The following is a 26575-nucleotide window of genomic DNA, read 5'->3' on the forward strand; positions in this document are numbered from 1 at the left end:
CTGCACTATTTGCCCGCCTCAATGCGTGAGGGGGTACAAAAGAGTGGTTTAGAGTGAAGCTCCCAAACAGTCTTTTCTCTTTGCAGATTATTGTGGCTACTGCTGTTGTTGTTTATATTGTTGTTAGGTGCCATCTGGATGTTCCAGACTCACAGCAGCCCAACAGAACCAAACACTGCCCAGTCCTGCACCATCGTCACAAGTATAAGGTTAACTTTGAGCCCATAGTTGCAGCCACTGTGTCAGTCCATCTGCAAAGGGGCTCCCTCTTTCCCCTGACTTCTACTTTACCAAGCGTGATGTCCATCTCTAAGGAAGGGTCTCTCCTGACCACTTGTCCAAAGTGTGGCTGGTCCCCTTGACTATAAGGAGCCCCCTGGCTTTGCGGTCATATCAAAATCACCTGGGCGGCTGCCTTGCCTTAACGCACCTGGATTGCACCATGCCATCTCTGATGATCCCAGTGTTTACCAGTTTGCCAACCACTGCTCTCAATCAACTCCCTAGACTGGATTCAAATACAGCCTCCACCTTTTACTAACTGAACTGTGGGGATCTGAGCGAACTAGTCACTTTCTCTGGGCCTCTTGCCTCATCTACAAAACATCTTCTCAGGACCCCATGATAATGAGGTGGGACCTAATTGTCACTTAGTATAGACTGTGACACATAAGGAGACCCACCGTCACTGTTGTGATTAAAGAGACTAGTCAACCTGGAACCTATAGGCAGAAACCTGTCAGAGAATGAAAACTCAGACCTCACCCACTAACAGAGTGTTGTCATGTCCAAGGTGGGAAACTTGCCAGGTCTAGATACACAAAGCAAGTTCTCACTCTCAAGGCAAGTTCTCACCGGTTGCACTGCCTATGTAAGCCCTCTCTCCGCCCAGCCCCGACTTCTTGCCAACACCATTTCTCCAGTATGCTGGCAGCACCAGCAGACTACCTGGCCTTTAGGGCTTTGGGTGCCTTGCTAGGTTGTCCTAGTCAACTAAGTTGCCCCCTAAGTGGACTCACCCTCCTTGGCTGAATTCAGCTGGCCAAATTCTACTTTCCACACTCCTCCTGAGGCCTACCCTAGAAAACTCATTGACTGAGCCTGGGTCTGTATTAGATTCCCAAAGGTTTGGATGGCCCCAGGCCTCCTAACTCTAAGCCTACCATAAAAACAAGCAGTGGAACTTTATCTGAGTTACCTGGAAGTCTTAGGGCCTGGATCCGTCCTGCTCAAGGAGAAGATTGGTCTCAGGCGGTTTCTCAATGGTCCGCCCGATAGCATTTTATGACAGATAAATCTTTGAAGAACACTCTCTCACACAGGGCAGCACATTCCGCCATCTGGTAAAATGTCACTGACGCCCCCTAACCACAAGGACAATTGTAATGTCTCCTCACATTTCCAAATGCCCCAGTAGGGGCAGGGGCAGTACTTTCCCATTGGAGACCCTAGCAATCCTCACTAATGGTATTACAGGCTCTCACTCTGACCTTGCCCTTTGGAACTCAGTCACACCCATTGCCCCAGCTAATCAACCAGCCAAGACATGAGAGGATTTTAAAAGGCTCTAGATAGAGGAGGCAAAAGCCAGTGATCTGCTTCCTTGAGTCACCTAAAGCTGACGACAGGCTGGGAAGCGGCTCCTTACTCATGCCTACTCATCAAGAACAAATATGGGGGCAGAGGGGATCTTCCTGGGCCCCAGCCGGGCAATAGGCTGGAAGCCAAGCGCTGTTAGCCCAGCCGAGGGCCGCCTTCCAATCCAATTACACACAGCAGTGGAGGATTTCCCTGCAGCCCGCATCCCCTACTGAGCACAGCCCAGAGATGCACACAACACCGGCACTGACTAGACATTGGTACCATTGCCTGGTCTCAGGATGAACGCCAATGAAAAGCAGGCTTTCTTTGGAAGGAGGAGGGACAAAACTAAGTCCTATTTATTCAGCAAGTATTCTGAGCCTACAATGTAGCAGGGACCGTTTGTGGCTTAGAGGACACCACAGTGAGCAGGTCAGATACTCCCTGCCTTCGTGGAGCACGCATCCTGGTGGGAGTGGGGACAAGACATAGTAGACACTGCACCCACTGCCGTCATGTGCTTGGCTCCAGGACCAGGCATCCTCCTCCACCGCTTTCCAGGGGGACAGAACTTCCCAGAGTTTCACGTCCCGCACGGGCCCAATGGGTCTATTAGTAGAAGCTGTTTCCTGGGGCCGTCAAAAAAATGAATGCGTGCAAAATCTTAAGTATTACATTCAGAGCAGTGAATGTCGGATAGATTTCCTAAAGGTAAGAAAAGAGAAAGGCGAGCGGGTTTATTCCTCAGAAGAACAGGAATGAAGGCGGGACAGTGATGATGGATGGCAGTTGGCAGCTGTTTACCTTGGACGACAGAGAAAGCATGTTCCTGTTCTTAATCCCCAGTGTGTCCAAGACTTTGGACCCAGAGGGCCTGAGCGGAAGAAGCTTGTGAGGACATTCTGGTACAAAGGTTAAAATAGCCCAGGGTCCAGAGAGGGCCTAAGACTGCCCCAAGATCGCACAGTCTCTGAGGTGAGCACAGAGCTGGAGGCAGACAGAACCACAGCGCAGAAATCCTACACCTGCACTTAACGCCTAACACCTAGCAAACCTGCTTCCGCCCCAGGGCAATGAACGCCATGTGTCGGGGACCACTGCTCTTCCTCTGGGGAGTAGGCGGTGTCTGACACATAGTGGGTCCTCTGGAAACACTGGTCCCCTTTCTATTGAGAGCAATGGCGGGATGCGTTTCCCGAACCTCAGCACCAATGGCAGACAGCTGACTGCCAAGCGGAGAGCAGCAGGTGGTTTACGGGCTCAGCAAAGCGGCCTGGGAGGAGCCTCTGAGCAGCGAGGGAAGCCAGGGAAAGGGCCTTAATTCCCTAAATCTGCTAAGCCTCAGAATCTTCATTTTCAAGTGGAAGGATGTAGAATGTCGCTGTCCCATCAATGGCAGGTCCTGTGAGCCCAGGCGTGTCACAGCAGCACTGTGGCCCATGAAATGCCTTCTTTTGTGGTCTCCACGGGGTTTCCAGTGACTGGCTTTTTGAAAGGACATCCCCAGCCCTTTCTCCCAGGTACCTCTGCATAGACTTGAACAGCCAACCTTTGGTTCGCAGTAACTAGTAAAGGGTTTGCACCATTCCATAGATAGATGATGATTATCCACCCAACTGGGAATATATACCCTGTTCACTGTGGGCCAGGCACTATTCTAAAGACTTTACAAGTATTCCCTCAATCTTTGTGGGTACCCATGATCCTACGTGACAGATGAAGCAAGTCAGGTCCACGGGGAACAGTCACTGAGCAGGTCAGCCTGCTGTGGCAGAGCCAGGAGTCAAGGTAAGGCCGGCAGTCAATATTTCAGGCCTTGTAGGTTAGTAGGTGGAACGACTGAGCCCTGCCTTTGAAGCCGCAGCGCAGCCATAGACCAACAGGGTATAAATGAATGAGCCTGGCTGTGTGCCAATAAAACTTTATTTCCTAGCGATGAAATGTCTTATCCTTGTGTGTGGCAGGCATGTGGGTGTGCTGCGAATTCTTCTATTGCTTTCAACCATTTGGCAATGTACAGTAGCTATTCTTTGCCGGGCTCACCCGCCATAAGAAAGCAGGAGGGTATGGCCCACCCACTGGGTCTGCAGACCCAGCTGATCCTCTACTATCCTGCCCCGCAGTGTGTGAATGTGGACACAGTTCGGGACACACATACCAAATGAATACTGATTCCTCTCCCTGAACCTCCTGTTAGCCCACAAAGCCCATCTCTGCATGCTGAGCTTGGGGTGAGGTGCTGAAATGCAGGGGGCAGGAGGGGCGGCGGCTAGCAGGGTCAATGGGCTCTCTTGGAAAAAGCCTTCTACGGATGCCAAAGAGGAAGGAACCTCAGCTTTCTGAAGACAGTGCACCTCCCCTCTTTCTGGGGCACGCCTCTGGGGGCTTGATAAAATGCAGAGTCTGGGTCAGCAAGGTCGGCCTGCAACCCAAGAGCTGACATTTCTAACAAGCTGCAGATGCCAGGATGCCACTGTTCTCTGAATCACGCTGGCACCGGCCAGGTCCTGGGGCCTCCCTCGCCTTTGTCTGCAGACCCGCCAACCTGCGGCCACCCACCTCAAGCTCAGTACCATGCTCATGCTCCTCAGGCCAGGCTGGGTGGCTCCCTGGGAACAGGAAGGACTTGGGACAAATCACCCACTGCCCTCCCCACATGCGGGCAGCCTGAGGTTGCTGGCCCTCAAGGGGAAGGACAAGGAGGGGCAGAGAAGGAGAGCAAGCAAGCAGGAGGGAGGTCCCGGCAACAGCAGACAGGAGCCCTACCTCCCCGCTGGCTGCCAGGCCTCTGATGGACCAAAGCAACAGGCCTCTTTCCTTGTCGGGCCTCGGAATAACTAGGGCACTTCCACAAGGTCACAGTCATTCATTTAAATTCCAGCACTAATCAGCAGGCAGAGCCGGAGAAATTATCCCTTCTGAAGAGAGGCTGTCATTGGAGGACATGACCAGCCCCACCTGGCTGGGGAAGCAGGGGGCTGGCTGAGGGGTCTCACACCAGCAGGCCCTGGTCTCCCAGATGTCCCACTCCCTCACCCTCCTCCACTCTGTGCAGACAGTTCCAGAGCCCATCACCCTGGCCGACAAACAGCCCAGAGAGACAATGACAACAGCCCCTGGGCTTCTGAGCACCTGCCAGGATTCCCTTCTCACATGCCACATGGCCAGGGAGCTATCCCATTCCCTCTTGGAGCCACCGGCTCCCCATCTAAAGAGCAACAGAGGCGGGCTCCTTTTAACTCCACACATCTGGGGACCCTCCAGGGTGCTCTGGTGGCATCGTGGTTATGCATTCAGCTGCAACCTGCAAGGTCAGCAGTTTGAAACCACCAGCAACTCTGCAGGAGAGAGATGGGATTTCTATGCCCATGAATGCTTCCAGTCTGGGAAACTCACAGGGGGCAATTCTTCCCTGTCCTATAGAATCAATAGTGACTCCAGGGACAGTGACTCTGGTCTTTTGGTTTGGGGGTTCACAAGGAGCCAGGCATTGGGCTGATAACTGGAAGGATGGCCATTAGCAGGGTTGACTGTTCTGTGGAAGAAAGATGAGGGCTATCAGCTCCCATGAAGATTCAGTCTCAGAAACCCTATCTAAGGTTGCTTTTAATTGGAACGCGGAAGAAACAGCAGGCTGTCTACTCCTGTACGGAGTGAAGGAGTTACAGTCTCAGAAACCCACAGAGACAGTTCTACCTTGCCCTACAGGGATGCTATCCATCAGAACCAACTCATGACAGTGAGAGAGAAGAGTTGGAATTGACTGCATGGCCATGGGCAGGGGGCTTTGCAGACTCACGATGTCCCTGGGGGTTGTGGCCATGCCTTTTGTCCCAGCAACCTTGAGGGTTGACCCTGTGCTCTGCACCGTGGGTGGCAGAGGGGATGCAGGGATGCAGTCATGGCACAGAGCTGTGCCGTGGAAGTGTCAGGTGGAGAAGAAAGAGAACCTGGTTCCTGGGGTCAGGCAGCCCTTTGGGGAGGTGCTGGGCTTGTCCCTGGAAGTTAGGTGACTCTGGGAAGCTACCCAAGTTCTTTGAGGCTCCTGTGAGTCAGCTGTCACAAGGCTGTGATACCCACCTGGTGATGTGTATGAAGAATTAATAAGAGGGCAGAAGGCACATGTGTCAATGCGTGTTGTTACCTTTATTCCCATGACCCTCCCTCCCTCCCAGATCCCCGAGGAGGGGCTGTGGGCATTCCTGTATATGAGCCCAGAGAAAGCGCCTCTCTCTCCTCTCCAGGCTTGCCCTCTCCCCCAGCTCCCAGGCCCATCTTTTTCCAGTGGGCTTACTTCTGTCCAATCTGCTGCACATGCAATAAGTAATCAAATAAACAATAGTACTTTTAAAGTCTTCTTGAGACCACTAGCTACCTAGTACATTTGTTCATGAAATCCTCAGTTTGTCTTCCTAAGGGGAAAGGTGTAAAAAAAACCCACAAGACTCACTAAGGCTCCAGATCACCTGCAGAGGTGGGTGGGATGCTGCTCTCAGGCCTCGGCAGGGCTGCCTCACGCAGGCCACCCCCTGCCACATGCAGGCCCACCAGGAAAGAGTCAAGACCGGAGAGCTTCTGCAGGCCCAGAAATCAGAACAGAGCCAGGCATGGAGGGCTAAGGGGCTTGGCAATGAGCCTCGGAAGGCTCTGGAGCAAAATCAACATGGTCAGATCTGGGATTCAGGCGGATTCCCCTCTTGGCCCTGCAACTTAGTGCCCAAGCTCCCCCTGTCCTCAGAGCCCAGAGGGTCACTAAGAGAATAACCCGAGGCAATGGATATTTGAGCGAGTGCTTTGTCAGGCCTGCTGCTCTGAGGGACAGTCTTCCACTGACCCCTACCCCTTGGAAGAGACACAAAACAGTACTGGTAGCCCCCAGTGTTTCACGCCAGCATACTGTCTTCCCAGGGCGCCAGCCAGCCAGATGCGGGCCTCTGGCCCAGACCTGGCTGAAGGAACACAGGCTGACCTGCGGGCCCCACACATTCGCTCAGCTGGGAGCCCTTCCACCGGACACACTGTGCACAGATCCACACGGGACTCTGGGTCGTCTTTCTACATAAACCAGGGCAGAAGGGTTAAGTCAAGAGGCACTTCTACAAATGAAAGGCACCGTGCTGTGCTCACTCCCTTACCCCCTTCAGCAACTGGAGCAAATCAAGCAGCCTTCCCTGACCACCCTCTATCTCTGTCTTCCTTGGCCTATTTCATTTCTCTCTGCAACACTTACCATCTCCACCCAAGACCCTGTGTAATTATAAATGTAGAGAGGGGAAGACTGGACCCATAACTGTGAGTGTGTGTGTGTGTGTTTGTGTGGATGTGTGTGTAAGAGCCCCAGGTAACCTTCCTGGACAATGCACCCTGTGGACATCAGTGGAGAGCTGAGTGTTCCTAAGATGTTGAGCACATTCCAGCGAGACTTCCAAACTAAGACTAGGAAGGAAGGCCTGGCGGTCCACTTTCCAAAAGCCAGCCAATGAAAACCATACGGTCTGACTTCCTCGTGCATGGGGTCAACATGAATCAGGGATCAACTGGACGTCAGCTACTAACCGCAGCATGTGGATGCTGATGATATATCGTTAATCTATTGATCTATGAACCTGCTGTCCGTCCCCCTCCACTCAAAGAAAGCAGGAGAGGTGGCAACGACTGTGTCCTCTTTTGTTCACGACTTTAGCCCCAGGGCCTAAAACAGTACCTGGACCATAGGAGATTCTGGGTAAATATGTGTTGGGTGAACAGCTGAAGTAAAATATTATCAACTTAAAAAAATATGTTTTAGGAAATCTCCTAGTAAATCTTGTGAAGGCTTTGGTTCAGAAGCCCATTATTTTCAAGTGGGGAGAGAGAAATCAGAGGGAGACCAGAGAAATCTGTTGTGCTCGCTGGGAGAACACTGCAGTATTCTCCTCTGTTACATCATATTCCAGGTAGATCAGTGATCAGAAAGACCCTACTCAAGGCTGCTCGATTATTCCGGATGTTGAAAACCAAAAGGAAGCATCCATCTGAAAGGAGGGCTGCTAGTCAAAAGCCATCATAGTCCCTCAATGCCCAACAAACAAAAGCAATACTTTTCTCGTTAGAAAATACTTATAAGATCTTCGATCACCAAGCCTTATCAGTCAAGGGACCAGCATGTCCCAGCAGAGGGGGCCTGAGCTCTATCAGTCAGGGGCCAGCAGGGCTCAGAAGGCAGGAGATGCTCAGTGCCCATTTGCAGCACTACCCCAGCCTCGCTCAACAATCTCGGGCAAACTGCGACCTGGTAGGCCTTAGATCCCCTTCACACCTAAGAGGGGAGAGTGTCACTGACCTTGCTTGGATGATATCAGCAGTATACATGCTGTAGGGACTGACCGGGGAACACACCACAGAGTTCTCCAGTAAGATGGTGCTCCCTGACTACTTGGTGAGGTTAATTATTCTTCCCTCACAAAATTGGAGACCGTTTGGAATGGTCTCCAAACATGGCGTTATGTGAATGGTCTCCAAACAAGCGTTATATGACATGTGTCTGCACATGGGAGGGTCATCTCTCTGTCTGTGTTTACAATAGACTTGTATATGTGCATGTACCTATGCACACTCGGATGTGTACATATGTGTATGTATGCACGTACATGCACAGACTGCTTAAATGAGGATGGGGATGGCTTTTAAAAAGAGAAACTATGCTTATTGTGGTTCTTCCATTGGCAAAAGCCATTCCTCTACTTTTCTTTCTTTTTCATTTCTTTCTTTCTTTTTTTTTTTTTTTTTTTACTACAGTGAACAAGTATGTTTTGCATGACCAGGGAGGAGAAAACCAACATTGTTCATTTCACTGTTGGGGAAAAAAAGGACATTTCCTAAAATAAAATGAAAGAAAGAAACCTTGTTTCACCGGCCTGGTAGTTTCTACCCTAAGTGTGTCCTGTCTCCCTCTTCCCACCACAGGGAGCTACAGAAGACACGAGTCATGGGAAGCAAGGAAAACATGCTCCTGAGGTTGCAGGACAGCTTTAAAAGATGTTTTCAAATACTGCTTACTTCCCATTTCCTTGATTTAGCCAGAAATATGACCCAGATAGAAGGGCTTATTTAAGCATGGGAACTCCATTCTTTTGGTTTGGGAATAAAAAGGTTATTGGAAAGCAACGTGAACCCATCAATCTGAGGCATTTCTTCCTCTAAACCCAAGTGTAATACACCAAGCTGATGTCTTGTAATCATCCCCAGGCAAGGGCCTCACCCAAAGTCACTCAAACCACATGCACAATTCAGCAGAGAGGGGATTCCCAGGCAGCTGTGCAAACACAGAGACTCACCTGGACCTTGACTGACATCTGTGGCAGCGTTTTCAAAGAGAGGGGAAGGGAGAGGAGAGGGAAGAGGAGAAAAAGGGAGAAGCGAGTTAGCGACACACCTACACACAGTACAATACACCCTTGCATGACTATCAAGTTCATGCAAGACCCAAAAGTGCTCAGCTTCTGGGTAGTTACTTCCTTCTACCTTCACCCAAATGACCCATGCAAGCCGAGAGAGCCAAGCTCCCTTTTCACTGTGCATGTAGCAAGAGAGCTGAGCTTCACATCTGTCCGGAGAGGCACCATCCTGGAATCAGATAGGGCTCCAGAGAGCCAAGCAGACTGGAATCCTGCAAGAATATCGGTTAAAATATTCTGGTTGCCTGCTGCACACCAACACCAAAGCCAATCCTCCCCTCCAAGGACCAAAGGGAAGTCAAACACGGTTTCCCATCAGAGAGGAAATAGGCATAGTCAACCACTCCCTTGAAGAACAAAGAGAACGAGGCAGAAGAGCGAAGAGTTAGTCGCAGTGTTTACTCACCACGTAGTGCAAGGACACAAAACACTGACAATCCCAGGACTCCCAGGGACCAGTCTTCATCCCAGACAGCAGTAAGTGTGCATGAGATTACCTGTGCGTAGTTAATTCACCCTACAACATGAACGTCTGTTTCCCCCTTGAATTATTTTTCACTTCATCATTAAGGACAGGGATTACCATTTGAAATCACCACGGACAATGACAAATAAATACCCAACTCTAGGAAGGTTGATGTTCAAATTAAGCCGGTCAACATTCACAAAACGAAGACCCATTCACTCCCAGCATCCCCACGAACAACATCACAATATCTTCCCTCCGTTCCCAAATACGAACTAGAATTGTCCCGGGAAAACTTAACCAAGAGCCGCCCAGACTCCACTGTCAATCCTGCTCAGGGAGAACTGCCGCTGTGGGGCTCGGAGGCTGTGACTCTTCAGGGGAGCAGACAGCCTCCCGTTTCTCCCACGAGGCAGTGGGGGGTTTCCAACTGCCGACTTGACTGTTGACCGAGGGCATTTATAACCCCTACAATCAAACTGTGCGCGGTTCACAGGATAGATACACTGTAACAGGGAACAGAGAGTGGTCAGGGAGCCCCTCCAGGCAGGCAATGGCGGGAGACTCGGGATCTGGGGAGTAATATACGTGTCCTGTTAAGTGCCGTTGAGTAATTTTCTTCTCAGTGGTAGAGTAGAACAGCCCCATCGGGCAGTAAAGCTGTCATCGTTACCGGAGAAGATTGCCAGCTCTTCCCCTTGAAGAGCTGGAAGAGCGACTGGGTAGGTTCAAACCACTAACCTTTTGGTGAGCGCTTAATGTTTTGCACCAACAGGGCTCCTGTTACAAGCATTCTCCAGTTTAACTCTTCTTTGTTAAAATGACCAGCCACCCTGACATCCCCCCAAAAGCCAAACCACTTCTAGCTGGTCCATTCTGGCTCCTAGCAGCCGTATGTAGCATTACCAGGAAGGCACATCTTTACAGCAGCATATGCAGCCTCTTCTTTCTTCTGTGGACGAGCTGGTGGGTTTGAACCAATGATCATGCAGTTAGTAGCCCAATGTCTAACCCACATTGCCACTGCTTCCTTAAAAGGTTGGAACCAGAAATACCATAGGATCCAATCATTCCAGTGCTTGGTAGATGTCCCAGAGAAAGAAGAGCTGTGATGTGAAAGATACCTGTACACCCATGTGCATTGCAGCAAAGGGATGGGAACATGTGTATTTACCTTTGCTGTCAATATAGCCATGACGGTGGTGGATGATTTTTTTTAATTTAAAGGTGCAAATGCCCATCCACGGAAGAGTGAATACACAAGTTTTATTGCGCATGTGCACAATGGAATATTACGTAACCCTAAAGAACAACAATGCGTCTGCAAAACACCTCAGCACGTTAAACCTGGTGGACATTATGCTGCGTGAAATTCATAATTCAATCACATATGGACAAATGTTGTTTGAGACCACTATTATTTTTTTGAAAAATCAAGAGAAGGTTTTCACACTCACAGAAACATTCTTGTAACTAGGGGCAGAGAAGAAAGAATAAATCATTAACTAGAGGGCCAGCACACATTAACTTCGATGAAACCACAAAACCAAACCCATTGCTATCAAGTCAGTGCCAACTCACAGTGACCCTGTGAGTTTCCTAGACTGTAGAGAGCTCCATCTTTCTCCTGAGGGGCGGCTGGTGGCTTTGAACTGCTAACCTTGCAGAGCAAAGCCCAACTTGTAACCACTATGCCACCAGGGCTCCCCTAGATGAAGGGGGAGAACAAGAGAGAAGATGAAAGGCATTGAGAGGTCACACAGCTAGTTCAAGGACAGAGTGGAACAGATTGTAGATCTCTTGGAACTTAGTAGTCATTCAACTGACACGTCATCTCTCTGGAACAAGTGGGACATCAGTACAGCTTGCAAATCAAAGTGATCATCACCCTGAAGCAATGTGGCGGGGGCGGGGCAGGGCAGGGGTGATGCTGTGCAAGAGTCCCGTAGTAGTTCTCCCATGAGCAGTGATGGTTTATCCTCCCTTTGATGTGCTGCCTTAACAAGGGCGGCAGTGCTGCCCAGGTCCATAAGGAAGCCACCTGCCATCCCATTGGGTAAGCTCCAGAGTCCTTGGGGGCTCGCGTCCCAGGACAATCCAGACCCTGGGTGAACTGAGCAGTGCACTGTGCGTCAGCATCAGGGAGGGACCGACCCATGGCAGCAGCTGAGCAGGTCTCCAGCCCACGCCCTGAAATCCCTAGAAGCTATATCCGCCCAAAGAGACTGAGAGAGCTCTGAGTCACCCTCCAGCCACACCCCTTTCAGGTTTCTGAGGAGTTAGATTTAGGGGTGGAGTGGCAGGGGGGAGGAGGAAAAGCGGAGAAATAGAAGAGGTGGGAAGAGAAAACATGCTGCATAAATAACTAAGCGGGGCCATTAAGGGTGACTGATGGATTGCCTGCAATCGTGATCATTAAAATACCCCGTAATTAAGCAGGATATCAAACTGTTTACATGTGGTGGAGCTCTGTGGTGGGAGGGCCAAGTCCGTTGTTCAAAGAAGCATGCTCTGTGGGGACAGGCTACCTTGGGATTCCCCAAAGGTCTTTGAAAGCTAATAGGTTGTCCACTCTGGCCCTGTGGTGATCAGTTTAAGCTCCAGAGACAAAGGGATCTGGGTTCGAATCCTGCCCTGCGCTGTGACTTTGGCCTAATCCCTGCGAGTCCTTCCCCTTGGTGCTGAAACTGGGAGCAGCAGAGACTTTCTCGCGGGTTCCTTCTGAGAATCAATGAGATGAGGCACTGAGCTCAGCTCCAGGCAAATGCTGCAGGAGTGTTTGCGGCTCCGACGGTGACCGTGTGCAATTCCACACAGGGAAGTGTAAAAAATATGGACCCGATGTTTCACGGGGAACACCAAGAGACCACAGGACATCCTCATGTTCCTTTAGGTGATCTTGGTCCAACTCTTCCACTTAGGAAGAGGCTGTCTGCTCCAGCTCTCCCTCCCTCTGGTCCCTCTTTCCTGCTGCGGGTGAGCCAGGAGAGGGGAGGAGCTCGGGACCCTGGGTGAGCAGGAGCAGGGGTTGAAATAAAATCCATCCTTTGTCTGCGTGTCTTCTCTCCCCAGACCTTCAATTGGCCCCTTTCCAGTCCTGTCCATGAGAGGGAGAAGGGAAATCGCAAGAGTGGGTGGGAGAGAAAACCGGAGGGGGTGGGGTGGGGGGTGATGAGTGGTTTGGACTATTGAATGCAGAGTGGATGGTCTGAAATGTAAACGCCCCTCACTATATAATTCACACACACAAATCATAAAATAAACATCATTTGTTCTTGTCATAGACAACACAGTCACCAAGACAGACATCCCTTCACTGAGGATCTGCGCTCACTTCACGACCATGACATTGACCAGGGACAGTTCTGGGCCTTATAATCAGTTTTCACAATAGAGACAGGGTGACCTGGTCCCTGCCCCGAACAGAATGAGTGTACTAAGTCCCTGGACTTGTTCCTAACCACCATGACTGAAATGGCAGAGGTGGGCACGAGGTGAGATAAATTAGGCCAGTTGTTCTAGCTAGTATCTCTTTCCGCATCTTTTTGGAACAGCCCCCAAATTATCTTCTGAGGAGCCCCCTTTTCCCACCCTGAGGCTGTGAGTTTGATCTAGTCAAAGCCTCTCCTCTAGCTGCTATCAGAGTAGGCAGGACAATCAGAATAGTCTATCTCTTGAACACAATAACCACTTCAAAGACAGACATGTAACTCAGATGGAGCCAATGAGAGCCTTCCCAGAGGCTCTGTCTAGAACGATCAGGAAATGGGATGATCTCTTATCATGGGAAGTGCCAGAATCCATCTCAAGTACCCTAGAGAGACAGCCCACCCAAGAACGAGGTCAGCAAAGAAGAAAGCAGGATTTTTGGTCTAATAACGGGCCTGAGACAGACTCAGAGTCAAGTCCTGGCTCTGCCCCTCTGCTATAGGCAAGGATCTTAACTTCTCCAAGACTGAAATTTCTCACCTGCAAATGAAAAGACTAAAAATAACTATCTCAGTGAGTTTTATAAATTAAGATAATCTAGTCCATTCAATACATGTTTACTGGGTACCTATTATAAGCCAAATCCTGCTTTAAACACCGGGAATACAAACCCTGCTTTAAACACTGATGATGGGAACACAATATCCCTGCTCTCACAAAGCTTGTTTTAATGGGAAAGATATACAGTAACAGACATATTACAATAGAATGTCAAATTGTGACTAGCGCTGGGAAGAAAGGAGCGGCAGGATAAATGAGGCTGACAGTCTCTAGTGGAGGACACTGTGCTTGATAAAGTAGAACACACTGCCATTGAGTTGATTTTGACTCTTAGTGACCCATAGATCAGGGTAGAGCTGTCCCTGTGGATTTCTGGGACTGTAACTCTTCACAAGAGTAGAAAGCTCATAGTTCTCCTGAGGAGCTGCTGCTGTTGGTGCCAACCATTCAGATCGCAGCCCAATGTGTAACCCCTACGCCACCAGGACTCCTTGATAAAGTAGAAGGTCAGTGAAAACAAGGGAAACCTTCAATGTGATAGATTGATGCCATTGTTACAACAGTAGGCTCAAATGTTTCAATGACCAAGAAGATGTGCAGGACCAGACAATGTTTCACTCTGTTACACAGAATGTCACCATGAGCAACCTTCAACTCAATAGCAACTAAGAACCACCAAGTTAAAGAAGGCCTTCCTGAACAAGTAATAGTTCTGAAGAAGTAATATTTGAGCTTACACCTGAAGAAGATGAAAGATGAGCCTTCCACCTACCAGACCAACCAGTTGAAGCAAATGTAATAGCAAATGCAAAGGCTGTAGTTAACAACCAGCTCCATTAATGTTACTTCTACTGTTGGACCAGCCCATAGCCCTCTCTTGCCACCCCATCCCCACCCTGCCACTTACACAGTATCCTGAATAGAGCCGTACAGGTAGTTCTTGGATTATAAATGAAATCCATCCCTATGTGTCTTTCAGAATTTATAGGTAAATCTGGACAGCTGCTTACAGTTATTTAGCCTCGTTTGAGTACAAGAGAAAGGAGTCTTGGTGACACTGTGTGTTAGGTACTGGACTGCTACCTGAAAAGTCAGCAGTTCAAACCCACCGAGCTCCATCAGGAAAACATGAGGCTGTCTGCTCCCATAAAGATCTACAGGCTCAGAAACGCCATGAAGCAGAAACCCTTTCTGCCCTGTAGGTCACTGTAAGTTGCAATTGACTTGATGGCAGCAGGTTGCAGTGTAAGAAAAGAATCAAAGTCTTTGCTGTGCATGCAGTCCATCCAGGGAGAGTGATGGGGATGAAGAATTTGTTACCAATAAGGGTTGGGGTAAGCAGACCTGGTGGCTACTGGGTTACAGGTTAGGTTGTAACCACACTTCAGATCCACAGTTCAAATGCACCAGCTGCTGTGCGAGAGAAAGACGAGACTCTCTGTTCCCATAAAGATTTCCAGACTCAGAAACCCCAGGAGTCAGTTCTACTCTGTCCTGTAGGGTCACTATGAATCGGAATTGACTCAATGGTAGTTGGTTTGGTTGGGCTTTTCTCAGCAGTTCTCAACCTGTGGGCCGTGACCCCTTTGGGGTCGAACGACCCTTTCACAAGGGTCATGCAATTCATCACAGTAGCAAAATGACAGTTATGAAGTAGCAATGAAAATAAATGTATGGTTGGGGGCACCACCACATGAGGAACTGTATTAAAGGGTCGCAGCATTAGGAAAGTGGAGAACCACTGGGTTAGAGGCTAAGGTTGGTTCACCTATTTCCAAGTGAGGACAAATTTACATCGCATGAAAGAGCAAAGAGAACTTGTCCTTAAACCCAGGTTCCGAATCTGAGGGACTATCAAGACATACACAGTGCTGGGGGTGGGAGGCCTGAAGAAAATTAACCTGGAGTCTGCAGCCCTTGGGACTGCCCTGCTCCAAAGCGGGGGGTGGGGGGGAGGGGGCGGGGGCGAGAGGGAGGCTGCAGCAAAGCAAGGTCAGGTTTGAGTCCCTGACAACCGTCCTGCACTCCCCTGAGTTTCGCAGCGAGGAAAGGCCTAAGCTGGCCCGTTTCCACCTCCCCTCAGTACCCCAAGGATGCTGATGGACTATTCAAAACAAACCGCAGCCAAAAGGGTGTACATTCAGTTCCTTTTCTGTTTGTCTGCTTTTCTGCAGTTAGGCAAGATGGGGCCTGTGTAACCACCGGGGCAGAAGAGGGAACCTTCCCTCAGCCCGTGTCACACGTACAGGGCACAGCTCAGCCAGGGAAGCCGCCCACCCCCCCCCACCTCCCCTACTCGGACAAGATCATCAGAATTGGCCAGCACCAATGTCCACCCCAGCCCTGCTCACTGCTTCCACACCCCGTCACGCACCCCAAAGGACGCTGCCCAGGCAGTTGCCAGGAGGCCAGTCCCAGCCAAACCTTCAGGGACCCCACCTGGTGAACTCTGCTTTGGGTCTGACCTATTTTCCAGGAGAGAAAATAGAATGTAGATTCAAGTGCAGAGGTGTTCTGGAAAATGACAGGCCTGCCGGCCTGAGAAAATAAAGCAGCAGAAGTGAGTGAGGAAGGGCTTGGGCTGGGAGGGAGCCACGCCCCGGGGCCATCCTGGCTACTGGGTGCTCGCACCGCTCTGTGTGTGTGTGGGGGGGGCATGCCTGTGTACATGGGTGTTGTCCAATCCAAGGAAGCACTGTGTGGTTCTGAGCAAACCGCACAATCTCTGTTTGAGTGCATTGTCGCGGTCACTGTATCACTGCCTGAAGGACAGAGAAGAACTGGCCCAGAGGGTTTCCAAGGCTGTCAACCTTAAGGAAGCAGGCTGTCACATGGGTCTTCTGTGGGTCTAACTGTCACACACACACACACCACACACACACACACACACACACACACACACACACACAGCAAAACCTGTGAGAGCAGGAACTCAAAGGGACTGTCCTGGTTTTCCCGGGTCTCCCAAGTTTTCCATCTTTGCCGGGATGCAGGTCCCACTTGCCCACTTGCCCGGGACACTCTACTAGCTGAAAATATTTGTCTTTCCTTCTCCAACAGATCTCCTGCACAGGCTCAGTTCTCGTGTGTGTGTGTGTGTGTGTGTGTGTGTGTCTGGTGTTAGGTCCCGGTGCCAACTCCCGGGCCCTCTGTACAACGGAAGGAAACACTGCCTAGTCCCGAGCCACCCTCGGGATGGTTCTGTTGAGCCCACTGTCGCAGCCTGGGGCCCATCCGTCCCCTTGAAGGGCTTGTTCTTTTTCACTGACCCTCCCTTTACCTAGAAGGCTGTCCCTTTCTTTCTATTTATTTTTTCACGGATTTTTGACATGTAATTCACATATCCTACAATCGCATCAAGAAGAGCTGTATCACAATCATCACACCTGTGTTGGAACACTGTCTTCATTCTTGAACTCGAGGCTTTCAGCTCCCCATTTCCCCTCAACCTCCCCTGCCAGGCCCCCAGGGAACCATGCATCTAGTTACATTCTCTATGGATCTACCTATCCTGAATTTCACACACAGAAGATCATTTGTAAAACTACAGCAACAACAAAGTAAAGCAGATAAAAACCTCAATCAAAAAGAAAGCAGAAAGCATGAAAACCTAGAACCATGTAAAATGGATCGAAAAAGAGATCTGGCTTCTCCTGATATGTGTGCAAAATATGTCGGACTAATTCTCCCCGTGTTCACTTCATAGGATCATGTTGCTTAGATGTATTCCAAGACAGATGTGTTTGTTCTTATGGCATTTCATTGTATTTTCAGCATTTGAGTTAGTTAAAGTTTATTGTGCCAACCTGGCTGATAAACACATGTGGGGTTACTTGAAGGGTGGAGGGATAAATGGCTCGGTGAGCCTCGCCTTTCTAGTTCTCGGGTCTCTTGTTTCTGATGGTCAGACCAGGGTGCAGCTGCCTTAGCCAGTTCCCTGCTTCAGCTGGCAAGGCTCACTTCCTACAAGACATCTCTGAGGAAAAGCCATGTGGACCTACCCCGATGCAGCCCTGGGCGCTGGTGCAGCCGTGTGGAGACCCCTGTCAGTGCTGAGATGCTTACATACTCACTGATTTGGCTTTCCTCCTGCAGTCGGTATCATAGTGTGCGTTTTGTGAGATGGAGGAGGACTTTGTGGATTGGTGTCAGACATATGGGTTAATGTTGGACTTGTAGGCTTGGGCAGCACTGAGTTGGGATGTTTTCTTGATGTGTACTTAGCCTATATATATAACTCTGTCTTATACATGTGAATTTCTGTGGATTTGTTTCTCTAAAGTATCCAGACTAACACAACATTCTTCACCAACATCATAATTCAAAAGTAGCAATTCTTTTTTCCGACTTCCTTATTCACAGTCTAGCTTGGGTCAGGTGCATCCAGTCCTCGAAGTGACATCTTTGCTCTCTGATACTCTAAAGAGGTTGTGTGCAACAGGTTTGTCCAATGTAAGATGTCATTTGGCTTCTTGACTGCTCCTTCCATGAGCTTCGAGTGTGGCCCCAAGTAAGATAAAATACTCGATAACTTGAGTATTTCCTCCAATGGTCACAATGTTGTCTACTGGCCAAGTTGTAAGGATGTTCGTTTTCTTAACACTACATTGCAATCGACACTGAGGTGTTCAGTCCTTGATTTCCCATCCACCCGTGATTTGAGTCCCCTTCACTTTCAGCAAGCAAGGTTGTATCATCCGCACAGCAGAGGTTGTTAAGGAGCCTTCCTCCAATCCTGATGCCAAGTTCTTCGTGGAGTCCAGCCCCTCGGATTATTCACTCAAAACCTCACAGGGCAGTTCTACCCTGTCCCATTGTGTCGCTGTGAGTTGGCATTGACAACAGCAGTGAGTTTGGTCTTTAATCTTACACCTCATTGGGTCTTCCATCATTAGGGTTCATCAAAGCATCTGTTCTTCAAATGGTCCCTAAATTCAGGTAGGATAGACTCAAGGTCATACTTCACTCCCCCTGGACTTGTTTGTAGCTTCTTCAATTTCAGCATGCACTTGCATATGAGCAGTTGATGTTCTCTTCCATAGTTGGCCCTGGGCCTGATTTTGGCTAATGAGATTGAGCTTCCCACAGATGTAGTCAAATTTAATTCCTGTGTCTTCCATCTGGCAAGGCTCGCATATATAGTCACCGTTTACATTGTTAAAAAAGGTATTTGCAATGAAAAAAATCACTGGTCTTGAAAAATTCTGTCATGTGATCTCCAGCTTCATTTCTATCACCAAAGGCCATTGCTTTCAGTTACTGGCCCTTCCTCTTTGTTTCCAATTTTTACATTCCAATCGCCATAAATTATCAATGCACCTTCCTTAAATATTTGATCAATTTTAGACTGAAGAAATTGGTCAAATCCTTCAATTTCTTCCTCTCTAGATTTAATGGGTGGTGTGTGAATTTTAATAATATTTCTAGTAACTGGCCTTCTTTGTTAGGCATCCAGATACCATTTTATTACTGGCACCATTGTATTTCAAGATAGATTTTAAATGTTATTTCTGATATTGGGGGTGTTACAAAATTCATGGGAAAATGCTATTATCTTGCTATTATCTTGCTATTCTTCCAAGCACCTTAGACACACACAACAAGATGTTTTACATTTGCCCTGGTGGAATAGTGTTGAGTTATATAGTGGGTTACCAGCCCGCCAGCCTCTCATGGGAGAAAGATAAGGCTTTCTGCTCTCACAACAATGGACAGTTCTGTCTTACAGGTCACTGTGAGTTGGACGTCAGTTGATAGCAATGAGCGTGTTCCTTTTGGGGGTAATAAAATTATCAGCTAACATTTAGTGAGGGCTTTCTACATGCTGGTCACTCTAGAATTCTAACTCCTTAAAACTCTATGAGGCCGGTGCCATTACACTCATTTTATGCATAAGGAAACTGAGGCAGAGATGGCTTAGGTAATGGGCCCAACTCCTGACAACCTAGTTGTGGACTTCCCTCTCTCTCTCTGTGAGCCACTGTGCTGGCAGGCTGACCTCTCAGAGGGACAAACCAGCATGGCCCTGACACGAAGCTCCACTCCTCAGAACAGTGCTCTCAGGCCAATGGGCCAAGGGCTTTGCCTCCATTATCTTATTTACTCATCAACACAATCTGGACAGCCAATTAACAAAATATCCCTCCCATTTTACACATAAGGACACTGGGAGCTGCAGAGGCTGCGCAATCAGCATTACTGCTCCCCCGAGTCAGCGTGGCACAACAGTTAAGGGTCAAGCTGTATTCTGAAACAAAGAGCAAACCAGGGAGGGAGCCATGAGAGCCAGGCAGGTGCCAACTAGGAACAAGAACACTGGGCATCTCACAGCCGTAAGAAGAGGGCACTAGTACCCCTGAGCTCCCTACTTCACAGGGACCCCTTTTGGTCCTCTGCAGAGATACCCACCCAGGCACCAAGGAGCGCAGAGGGCCAAAAGGATGTCCCTGCCCCAAGCCAGCAACACATGCTGCCCTAGGTCTCACCGGCCTCTTCGTTAGTCTGCATCCTCAAAAGGAAGCCACGGCAGGAGCTGGGGGCTTCTGCATGAGGGTCTTAGGGTGCTGAACAGACATGGAGCTGGAGGCAAGGCAGGCTGCCACCAATCTTCAGAGTTACTCTTGCCCCATGCCCACAATTATCAGGTGGCCTTCCTCCGAAGATGACACCAAGTCAGAGCCAAAGCAATTGTCAAGTAGATACTAATCCTGGCACCCCAGGTGTGGCGGAACAGAGCTGTGAGCCATCAGGTTGGCAAGGGTTGAGATTTCAGAAGTGGAATGCCAAGCCTCTCTTCTCAAAGTGCCTTGAAGTGGAATCAACCCTCCAACCATGTGGTTAGCAGGCAGGCACAGTAAACCTTGTCATCACCAGGGGATGAACCACAACCCCCAAACTCACTGCCCTCTGGTCCATTCTGAATTAAAAAGACCCTGGAGGACTCCAAGACTGTAGCTCTTTATGAGAGTAGAAAGCCCCGACTTTCCCCCATGGAGACGCCTGATGGGCTGGAACTGCTAACCTTGTGGCTAGCCACCCATCAAGGAGCCACTGTGCCTCCAAGACTCCCAGACTCCCTGGGAGGGAGGAGGAGCAAAGAGAGAGCCCCTCTCTCATCCCTCGGGAGCACGAGTGCAGGATGCCTGCCTCCCTCTTCTCCAGGATCAAGCACAGAGGTTTCATTTGTTCATTTTTAGTTCGGAGCTAAAGCAAACTTCAAGCAGCAAGGTGGCCGGGCTTTCTGTGTGCAGGCTCTTCCAGGCTCTCCGCAGCTAAGCTGAGCTGTAGCCTCTTCAAACACAGGACTAGCGGTGTCTCTACAAGAGGCAGCTGGTGTTCCCGCTCTCCCCACCAAGACAGCCCTTGTCTTTGCTTTTGTAGCCGGCTGAGGCTGAGCCTGGGCGCTGTTTGCTTTTGTCCTTTGATCCTAATAACTCCACATTGAAGCGGGAGTGTGAGCCAGCCTGGGAGGGCTAGCAGCGGCAGAGAAGGAGCAAGATGAACCCTTGAGAAGCATACAGGTGGCCGGCTGGTGACCCTGGCCACTGCTGGGCCAGGGAACCTCCGCCTCCAGGATCCAGCAGAGCATCAGAGGGACTCCTGCTCAGGGAGACAGAGCTTGACTGACGGCTGAGAGCAGAGGCAGTCTGACTGGGAGATTAGTGCAAACAGAAATCTTTGTGCACCAGATTCTCTGGACCTTGGCTTTGCTACTTGTGATAAGTTAAAAAAAAATCATCGTCATCAAGTCGAGAAATTGCAGGGCCCTCGTTTGCGTCCAAGCAGAGCTTGGCTCTGCAGGGTTTCCATTCGCCGATGTTTCAGAAATCACTGGCCTTTCTCCTGAGTGCTTCTGAGCACACTGGAACCTCCAACGTTTCCATGAGCAGCCAAGTGCATTCACCGTTAGCACCTCTCAGGGAGCTATGATACAAAATACCGGGGGCCGAATGTCTGAACTTGGCTTTCCTCCTCGCCCGCCATGGGAATACTGGAACCACAGTCAGGCCCCACCATCGTGTCTGCCAACAGGCCAGGGGTTTGGAAATGCCTTCCCTGCAGGTAGACACCACCAAGAGACAAGGCCCAGGCGCCCGTTCCTAGCAAAGAAATGGGTGCGTCCATTCCTCCCTGCAAGTTACCACAGTAAGTAAAATAGCACATGAAGCCGCCAGGGCTCACTGGGAACCCGGGGTGGGCCACAGCACTGGACACATTAACAGACACACAAACATCGGAGCTAGGAACTTGGTACGTATGCGTGCACGGCCTCGCCCATGTGGAATGGGGAAGGAAATCACGCATACTACAATAAATACAGCGCTTTACAAAGCTTGGAGACGCTGTGTAAGAGTGCAGACGGGTTGTAGCTTGTCAGGTATGACAGAGCTGGAACTTATTCTACAACATCGTGACCCTTTATACCCTCTAAGCACGGTGCTGGAAGCTCTTGGATGGGAGGAGGGGAGGAGCGGTGACACTCAGCAGATCCGGGGTAAACTGAGGTACCTGGTAACGTCTGATGGGCATGTGTTGGGTATTTCTGTGGCTCAGTTCAGCTGGGGACAAAAGTGTTCCCCATGGACCAAACAGAACAGAATCAAAAGCAAAGGTCTCATTATGCTCAAATGGTTCCTAATGTATCGATCCCATTGGAACAAAGTTGCCCTCTGAAGACCAGCTTTACAGGGCACTTGGTTGATGCCTAGCTGTATGGATCAAGTGAGCGGCTCTACGTGAAGGCATCAGCACAAGACCAGGCCCACAAAGCAACTTCTCATCGAGATACTGAAACCACCATGGTTAGGAGCGCATCGATCTAGCCCAGGGGTCCTCAAACTTTTTTAACAGGGGGCCAGCTCACTGTCCCTCAGACCGTTGAGGGACCTGACTATAGTTAAAAACAAAAAAACAAAACTATGAACAAATCCCTATGCACACTGCACATATCTTATTTTGAAGTAAAAAAACAAATGGGGCAAAAACATCCGGCGGGCCAGATAAATTCCTTAGTGGGCCACATATGGCCCGCGGGCCGGAGTTTGAGGACCCCGATCTAGCCTGCTGAGACTTCCATTGGGGACAAGACAATACAGCCAAAGGCTTCTAAATAATATTCACCAGGTTCAAGTTGTGAGGTTGGCCCCTACCCACATCTCCACTCCACAGGCCCAGGCTTAGAAAAGAAAGGTCCTCACAGCAGGGGGCACTCCTAGGAAACCAATGCAAGGGCTCACTTCCTGAGTAAGAAGCCTTGGGCAGTGCTCCTCGGATTCAGCACAGCCCCACCAGGGAGAGGACAGTCCACTGCATGGAAGAAGGCACCGGGGCACCGAGAGAAACTGACCAAAGTGGGAGGCTGCCCCATCCTGGTTCTGGTCGGACAGAAAGGATGGAGTGCCATGGGAGGGAGAGAACTCCATGGGGCTCTATGTTGGGCGGCAGTTTTCACTCTTCCTGCAGATAACACAAAGGTGAAGAGGCAGCTTCTGAAGTCAGGTGTGTGTGAGTAAAAAGCCAGTCTCTTCCACACACTACATATGTGCACTTTTGCATGCTAACTCTCTTCTCTGAGCCTCAGCTTCCCCTTCTATAAAATGGAGAGATTCCACTCGCTGTAGGCTGAGGTGGGGGTTATAAAGAACCAATGGAAAAGCAGGGCACAGAGAGGTCAATCAATGAAGGGCTATATCGTTCATCCATCTACATTAACTGAGTGGCAACTTCTTACTAGCCACTCTGCTAGAATTTGGTGTCAAAGAGAGGATTAGGTAGGGCCCCTATTCATAAAGATATGAAAGAATTTTTTTAAAATATCCAGAAGATAAGTATAAGGATTAATACAGTTGATTATTAATACATTATGATTATATAACATATGCATTATGATTCCTTCCATTTGCTGAAGAGTCTGATATGCCAGGCACCTCCCACTGTATTGGCTATATTTGACTTCATTAATTTTCTAATATATCATTTTATTGGGGGCTCTTACAGCTCTTATAATAATCCATATGTCAATTGAATCAAGCACATGTGTACATTTGTTGCCATCATCATTTCCAAAACATTTTCTTTCTACTTGAGTCCTTGGCATTAGCTCCCCTGTCACCCCCACCATCCCCAACCTCGTGAACCCTTGATAATTTAGAAATTATTTTTATTTTCATATTTTATACCATCAGCTGTCTCCCTTCACCCACATATCTGTGATTCATCCCTCTGGGGCAATGATACATTGATCATTGTGATCGGTTCCCCCTTTCTCCCCTTCCTCCCCCCTCTTTTCCCATATCCTCATGGTATCACTACTCTCATTATTGGTCCTGAGAGATTTGTCTCTCATGGATTCCATGTGTCAAGAGCTCTACCTCTAGCCAAGGTAGAACTGAAGTCATTCTGTGGGAGGATGCCCAATTATCTACAGATGGGCTTTGGGTTTCCACTCCAACCCCATCAATCACATGGAATTGGTTGTTTTTGGGTGTTCTGATACTTGATACCTAATCCTGTCAACACCTCGTGATCACACGGGTTGGTGTGCTTCTTCCATGTGGGCCTTGTTGCTTCCCTGCTAGATGGTCACTTGTTTAACTTCCAGCCTTTAAGACCCCAGATGCTACATTTTGTAATAGCCAGACACCATCAGCTTTCTTTACCACATTAGCTTTTACACTCATTTTGGATTTGACCTCATTGAACACTACCCCCTACTCCCACTGGCCAAGGTACTGTTACTATCCCCACTTCACAGACAAGGAAACTGAGGTTCAGGGCATGGCTATCCCCAGATGCACTTCACTCATAGATAGTGAAGCAGGATTAGAATTCACATTGTTCTGCACCCAAAGCGCTTTCCTTCCCCTCACCAGTCTAACTGCTCAAGCCTACCACTCCTTGGGGGTACGGGGTGAATCTCTGGACACAGATGTGAGCTTGGCCCATCCAGTGGAATGGGGAGAATCACTGGTGATTACAATTGGGAGGATGGCACAAGGTGTCTAACTTTTTGTTACACACAGGGTTGGAATCTACTCAATAGCACCTAACAACACTGGTATCTTACTCTATCTATGGTACATTATTATATCGACAAGGTGCCAGGTGAGCTCTCCTGATCCAACTATCAGAGGAAGGGTTCAAAGTTGGTGCAACATCTCAGAAACAGTATCTCTTAGAAACACCACATTCGGCCAGGGGCATAGTAGGGTCTGAAAGGAGAGCAGGGGGCAGGGAGGGAGAGGGGAGAGGCTCTCCTGTGATCCAATACATTAGAAAACACAGCGGTAAGCCCAGGTCATCAAGACTTTGTGAAACCTCCCCTGTGCCCAGTGCACCGTGATGCCCACATCATTTTTCAAATGCGTTTGGACCACTGAGCACTGCCCTTCTCCTGGAACGTTTAGGCACGCCTTCCACGGGACCACTTGAGAAAAGGCTGGGCTTGGGGCCTCCAGAACAGCTGGCTTTAAATTTACCATCAACCTTCCATTATCCTCGCCTTTCTTTTGGCCCCACGGCGAGCCCTTGTGTCTTGTTCAATACGAAATAGCTAACGTTTATTGCCCACTTACTACATGCCAGGCATCGACCCACCTGGGCCTCGGAGACTCACAAAGGCTGCACTGCATGTGGAAAGAGTAAATCTCATCCACCAAGAGAGCAGTGTGACTGTATGCGACCATCCACACTAGTGGGGGGCTCAGCACTAGTGGGGGGCTGTGGGGTGGATGGAAAAGGCGTGACCTTGAAGTGGCCCCAGAGCAGGACTGGTGCTGAGGAAGGGGAGGGGGATCCTTTGTAGGAACATCCCCAGTCACTGGCTGGTGGTCAGACGGACACGGTGCAGGACGGGGCCCTGGGGGAGGCAGCGGGAAGACAGACCGTGGCTTTGCCGTGCATCATGTGACCTCGGACAAGTTCTCCTGAGAGTCAGCGGTACAATGGAGACCATGCTGTGCACTCCAGCGTTGTCTCAGAGCACCAAAAGAGGCAAATGCACACGTACAATTAAGGACCCGCCCGGTACCATGCTCACCGTGCAAGAGTCCCTTGTGTTTTGAGTGGCGGCTGCCTAGAGCCGGGTGTCAAGACAGACTCTGAGGGGGGGTCTCTGGATTTGGGGTGATGAGCAGCATCCGCCAGGGGTTCAGACTGGAACGGGGCCCAGGGGCGGCTCGCTGGAGCACGGTGCTTTCCATCCAGTGCCTCCTGAAGGTCCCGATCCCCAGGGAAGGAGTTTGGAGCTCCAGAGGGAAGCAAATAGCCTCCTCTCTCTGCCGAGTTCACTTCAGCTCTTCAGCTTTCTGTACACGGTCTCCCCCTCCTCATTTTCAGAATGCGGGCCTGGCTGATGTTGTCCCCCTTGTCAGGCCAGAAGGTGGAAGGGGGATGTTGCACAGTGAAGCTAGCAGAATCTCTGCCCTGGACCTCAGAGATCCCCTTGGAGTCCAAGAGCCACGCATGCAGCCTGCTAATTACAGACAGTCCTCTTCTGCAGGCCCCTCTGGATGGAGCTCAGAAATGCAGGCAAGGAGGAGTATCTAACAAACTCCCATTTGGGGGAGCTTACAGACTACTACTACTATTTTTTGACTTATCAGTATAATTATTAATAATCACCATGTTTATCTTGCCATTCCTACATTATTGCAATTAAGTGGTGTGATAAAAAATAATGTGTGTGTGGTGGGGATAGGCCGGCGGACCATTTGTGTGACTGCTTCAGAGAGAGCAAGACAGTGAGGGGGGAGTGGCAGGCCTGGTGGGGAATGATCAAGGGTAAGGTTGTGATCAAGGGTAAGAAGAAAGAGTCCTAGGAAGTGAGGTGGGGTCAGTGCTAGGCCCTGGGTCGATGGCAGGGAAGCCAGACACACTGGGCATCTTGCAGGTCATAGACAAGCTCAGGAGAGGGGCAGCAGACAACCAGTTCTGATCAAGGACAGAAGCACAGAGGGGGAAATGTCCATGCAGCTGGACAAGGTGGAGCTGGAACTAGTGCCCAGGTCATCCACATGCCAGACCTTCCAGGGAAGAATCCAGGCATGGAGCATCCAGATCTCCAGAGATCCCCTGGAGGAACGACTGTGAGCTTAAGAATGTA

General features: G+C 49.6%; 1 protein-coding gene across 4 annotated transcripts in view; it reads right to left on the bottom strand.

Annotated features, from left to right (window-relative positions):
- NRXN3 (neurexin 3) overlaps positions 1-26575 on the bottom strand; it is a 1780548-nt gene that overhangs the window by 1732028 nt on the left and 21945 nt on the right. For all 4 annotated transcript variants that reach the window (XM_075530567.1, XM_075530566.1, XM_075530569.1 and 1 more), the window contains exon 2: positions 8898-8915. In XM_075530567.1, coding sequence (XP_075386682.1) covers positions 8898-8915 — 18 coding nt within the window. The remainder of the gene's footprint in view (positions 1-8897; positions 8916-26575) is intronic.

Source organism: Tenrec ecaudatus, chromosome 14 (genome assembly GCF_050624435.1).
Source record: "Tenrec ecaudatus isolate mTenEca1 chromosome 14, mTenEca1.hap1, whole genome shotgun sequence".
Lineage (NCBI taxonomy): Eukaryota > Metazoa > Chordata > Mammalia > Afrosoricida > Tenrecidae > Tenrec > Tenrec ecaudatus.